General features: G+C 32.0%; 1 protein-coding gene across 1 annotated transcript in view; it reads right to left on the bottom strand.

The window, feature by feature from the left end:
- Positions 1-490: 490 nt before the first annotated feature.
- The window catches only part of LOC113363888, a 4,571-nt gene continuing 11 nt past the window's right edge, over positions 491-5,050 (bottom strand). Inside the window, exons 1-10 of the mRNA XM_026606373.1 lie at positions 4,847-5,050; positions 4,502-4,628; positions 4,165-4,299; positions 3,968-4,092; positions 1,751-1,900; positions 1,626-1,684; positions 1,285-1,336; positions 996-1,203; positions 688-744; positions 491-606 (exon numbers count right to left, since the gene is read on the bottom strand). The exon at positions 4,847-5,050 is cut by the window's right edge and continues 11 nt beyond it. Coding sequence (XP_026462158.1) covers positions 530-606; positions 688-744; positions 996-1,203; positions 1,285-1,336; positions 1,626-1,684; positions 1,751-1,900; positions 3,968-4,092; positions 4,165-4,299; positions 4,502-4,628; positions 4,847-4,918 — 1,062 coding nt within the window. The 5' untranslated portion in view covers positions 4,919-5,050 and the 3' untranslated portion in view covers positions 491-529. The remainder of the gene's footprint in view (positions 607-687; positions 745-995; positions 1,204-1,284; positions 1,337-1,625; positions 1,685-1,750; positions 1,901-3,967; positions 4,093-4,164; positions 4,300-4,501; positions 4,629-4,846) is intronic.

Raw genomic sequence — 5,050 nt, 5'->3', positions numbered from 1 at the left:
TATATATAATAAAAACAAATATAATCCGTAAAAATGTGGCGGGAATAGTTTTTTAGATCATTCATATCGGATGTTCCGTTCTCTCAAAAACTCGATTTCTATTTTCTGCACTCTTTGCTCCGTATCTGCGTAACGGCTGGACCTGCCTTTGCCAAAAACTAATCAGCTCATCTCCCTATCAATAGAAATCGAATGTTTTTTGAACCATTCAAATTTGTTGATCCGTGCGCCCAAAAACGTGACTGGAAATTTGTATCCATACATACATACACATACACATACATTTTTTCTGAGGTATGCCAAAATGTTCAGAAACCTTCAAAACGTCGAGGAATGTAAAAATTTTCAATTTCGATTTTCGGCCCATTACAATAACTTACCCTACGGGAAGTTAATAATTATTATTAATAATAATTATAATATCCATAAAAATAATATATATTTCAAAGCCCTGAGTTATGTAATGCTTATAAAATTCTTAACAATTATATGTATATATATGTACATCTCTTTCTAACTCATACGACTACTAATACTGCTCTCTCGCTCTGTTACCATAGTTGTACGGCTGTGCAGTCACAGGTCTCAAATGGGCCCTTGGAAGACCTTAAGAATAAAAAATTTAATAGTTATTATATATATATATATATATATATATATATATATATATACATATATAAATTTTACCTTGAGCATCGTAATCAGGCTGTGGAATAACTGGCATACGGCTTCCATACCGCGTAGCTAAAAAGTATTTTTTATTATTTTTGAAAATTTTATCAAACCCACAGTTAAGTTGTAAAAATTCATAAATGTGAATGAATTTTTAAAATACATTTAATATTGTACAAGTAACGAGCGCTTAACACACAATCGCACGGGATCATGACATCGCTGCCGCCTGCACTAGTTTTAAAACTCCTATAACTCCGTCATTTGTTGACGGATTTTCAAATTTCTTTCACCATCAGACGATTTAATTTTCTATTACTTACCAGGATTATCGTAATCCGTCGTTTGAATCGGCGTAGGTTTTCTTGCAAATCTGGTGTTTCCCACGACTGCAGGTTTTGGCAACACTGGTGGGGGGGTTCCGTATCCTGGTGAATTTGGATTGCTCACTGGATAATTCAAGTTGGAGCCACGGTCGTCCTGGTGGCTTCGGGGCGAGAATGGAGGGTTTAGGGGAGATGGTTTGATTGGCTGGTAATAATAGATACACATTAAAATCGATGAAAAATCAACAAAAGTAGTTCTAAAAAAACATTTAATTTCAACTTATACCTCATTTGGTCGATCGGACCAGTCGTAGGCATTGTTGTTGTAACCTTGTGGACTGGAAATAAAAACAGTTTTGAATAAACTAATTTTTGTTTAGATAACTCCGGGGTAAACTTGCTCTCTTATCTTAACGTAAGGAAAAAACACTTTCTGGTTTTTCAAGAACAAAGGTATTTTATGATAGAAATCAAGTGAGCAGCATGGTGTTCCACCGACGCATTTTATTCTTAGTAAATTATCTTAATAGATAAAAATTTGTGTTATGAAAAAAATCATATAAGAGACATGGTGTATCAAGAAGAGAGCAAGTTTATCCAATTTTAAATAAAATTGATACTACTCACCTTTGATTATCATATGCGTCCAAATGTGCTCCCGAATAATTCTGTTGAGGGTAAGACTTCTAAAAAAATTATATTTTAGCACAAATAAATAATTACATTTCAATCATTTATCTTCTGGTACTGACCGTGTTTTCTTTGACATTGGTCATTGCTCGTGTCAGAATATAGAGAGCACAACCGGCGTTAATAATCCACAAAACAAAACCTCTCATTGCAATTCCGACGAAAATTGCCGAAACGTATGTTCCAAAATTGGTTTGGTTCATAATGCTATGCTGAAAATTAAAAATGATTAATACCAAGTTATTTTATGGTAAGCAAGTTCTCACATAACCTAGAATAATAAAGTAAGTTCAAGCAATTATCACATCTCATATAGAAAACATATCTTATCATAAGATAAGATTTTTATGCAGAAAAGTCTATTATCTCTCTCTTTCGCTATTTCTATTTTATTCAACTCAGTCTGTCTTATTTTGTCTTCATTCTTACTTTCTGCTCTCTCTTTCATTCCCACAGTCCTTTATTCTTAATTATTACTCACTTTCTTCTCATTACATTCTTAATCTCTCATTCTATTTCATTCTACATCCTTTTCTGATTTTGAATTCTATCTCTTCCCCTAATAATCAATACCTGCTTTCTTCTCTTTTATTTTCATCGTCTTTCACTTCCTTACTCTTTTTATCTCTCTCTCTTGCGTTTTGACCATTCTTCCTGTCCCTGTTTCATTATCACCATCTATCTCTCCTTGTCTCTCGCTTTTTATCTCTGCCATTCTTACCTCCAGCCTTTTTTTTTTCATTTTTTATCTATGATTCAAGATATCTATCCATGGATTTTTTAACAAAGTTTTTGCCGTTTTATCTTTCTCTTTTTAAAGTAAAACTTCTTTAGACGCGACTAGGGTGTAAATCCGTACAAATGCAACGGAAATGCGTTACGGCAGAACTGTGCGTCATTAGCTTTTGATGTAATAATTTTTATATTGGCCGATTGTGATTAATAGTCACGTATGTGAATAGATATCTATCATTGTATGCGTACCGGCATCAACGTTGTATACGTACCAATATCAACAAAGAAATCGGCATAGATAAATAAACATTTTAATGTTACATCGAAGTACAAATCTTGATTTAATGAAAAATGCCTGAATCAGAAGAATATTTTACGCCGTTACTTAAAAATAATAAAACAAATTAAACATTTATGCCGTGTACTAAACGTAAGTTTATTGATTAGAAATTATTTCTATATTATTCGTAGTTTCTATGAATCTTTGAAATTATTAAAATGGAAAATATTTTTTAGGCAAGACAGATATTAGAGCTGTTCAAAGAATGAGATTTTATTGCCAGCAAAAAAGTAAAAAAAATACAATGAATGTATGTTAAATTTAATTACATGAAGTTCTTCAAACACAATTACATGATGAGTGAACAATATTTTTTAGGCGTCGTTTAACATTTATTAATCAGCAATTACTTCATTTCTCTAATGAAGGTTCATTTCTAAATGCTAATTACAATGACAAACCGATCATGTCGTATTTGAAGTGCGACTTTAATTACATTATTGTTTTTAAATATTATACATATTTTAATGCTATTATAAATATATAATTTACAATTTATCATTATATAAATGTGTATAAAGGTTGACACTAATAAATGTGTGCATCACGAGTGTTACCATATTACTAACAAACATTATTCAAAATTGTTATATGATGTATTTATTTTAATCATTTTCTGCGTTTTCATTCTCACTCTGCTCTCTCTCTCCGTTCCACATAAGTTTCTGCACTCCTATTCTCTACTTTAATTCTTCAATCTCTACTTATTTCTTTCTTTTGTTTTCTGTATCTCTTTTCCGCTTTCTAACTCACTCTTTTTCGTTACCTGCCTCTCTTTCGTTTCCTGTCTCTCTTTTCAGCTTTCTAACTCACTCTCTTTCATTTCCTATCTCTTTTTCGTTACCTGTCTCTCTTTCGCTTCCTGTCTCTCTTTTCCGCTTTCTAACTCACTCTCTTTCATTTCCTATCTCTTTTTCGTTACCTGTCTCTCTTTCGTTACCTGTCTCTCTTTCGTTTCCTGTCTCTCTTTTCCGCTTTCTAACTCACTCTCTTTCATTTCCTATCTCTTTTTCGTTACCTGTCTCCCTTTCGTTACCTGTCTCTCTTTCGTTTCCTGTCTCTCTTTTCCGCTTTCTAACTCACTCTCTTTCATTTCCTATCTCTTTTTCGTTATCTGTCTCTCTTTCGTTTCCTGTCTCTCTTTTCCGCTTTCTAACTCACTCTCTTTCACAAAACTTTCTTCTTTTTGCTATAATGTACTTACATCTTTGAAATATTGGTAATTCATACCAAACATAACAGCCAACGCCAAATCCAAAGTGCAAATAAACAAAGTCAAGAATGACCAGAAAAATTTTATAGGTTTACCAATAGTATTATCACTGCCCTCTAAAAGAAAAAATAATAATTTAAATATTTATATTTTCCTTCTTGCAACCTTGTTGATAAATTGATACTTACTCTGAACTAGAAGCATGATGGACGCCACGAACCAGACAATGGTTGAGAATAAAAAGAAAAACATTATAATCGTATAAGACTGTGGACTTGTTTCAAGATCAGGGATGATAGGTGGTATACCACTACATGAGGAATCTAAAAAATAAGAGAGACTTTAAGATAAAAATTATGGTTTAACAAAGGTGATAGATTGCTGCACGTTGTGGTAGGATTATGTTGTGGATTAGTGTTTTGTTGATAGTTGTATTGAGTTTTGGTTGTAAAAGGTTATTGAATAAAGTATTATAGAAAGGTGTTTCAATAGAATTTGCAGGAGTATATTATTTTATGTACTTACCAAAAAAGAAAACAAATGCAGCTTGAGAAAAAGAGTCTCCATTGGCAACAACATCTAAGAATTCAAAAGCGCAAAAATATGAAGAAATCACCAAAACGCTTAAAATAAACCAAGCAATGGACTGACACTGGAAAAAAAATGAATAAATTACCATTAGGTGAAAATAAGAATACCTAAAACAAAGCTTCAACCCAAAATAAAACTTTCCACGTTGTTATGATATAATCCAACCCAAACCGATAAAAAAACAGTCTATTATAAAATGCATACCCCATATCTATTTTTATTTCATTTTATAAACAGTCTAAAGAAGTTTCACTTCAACCCAAAATAAAAAATACTTACTATACCCAACCATCCAGAAAGTTTCAAAACAGTCCCCAGCACATGGGACACTTGTCCTTCACCCTTGTCCATGGTACTATTTTCACTTCAGATTAAAAGTTAATTTAAAAAATTTGCTCTGCGATTTTTTTTATATTCTTTTTATAAAACTGCATAATTTTTTTGAACAAATTCGTTCGAATTTAGTTAAAAAATTGCGTTTGA

Source organism: Ctenocephalides felis, unplaced genomic scaffold (assembly GCF_003426905.1).
Source record: "Ctenocephalides felis isolate EL2017-DRISC unplaced genomic scaffold, ASM342690v1 CF-g0.4_SCAFFOLD_00845, whole genome shotgun sequence".
NCBI classification, from domain to species: Eukaryota; Metazoa; Arthropoda; class Insecta; order Siphonaptera; family Pulicidae; genus Ctenocephalides; species Ctenocephalides felis.
Note: the sequence above shows the minus strand (reverse complement) of the source record. Positions and strands in the feature narration are given on the sequence as shown.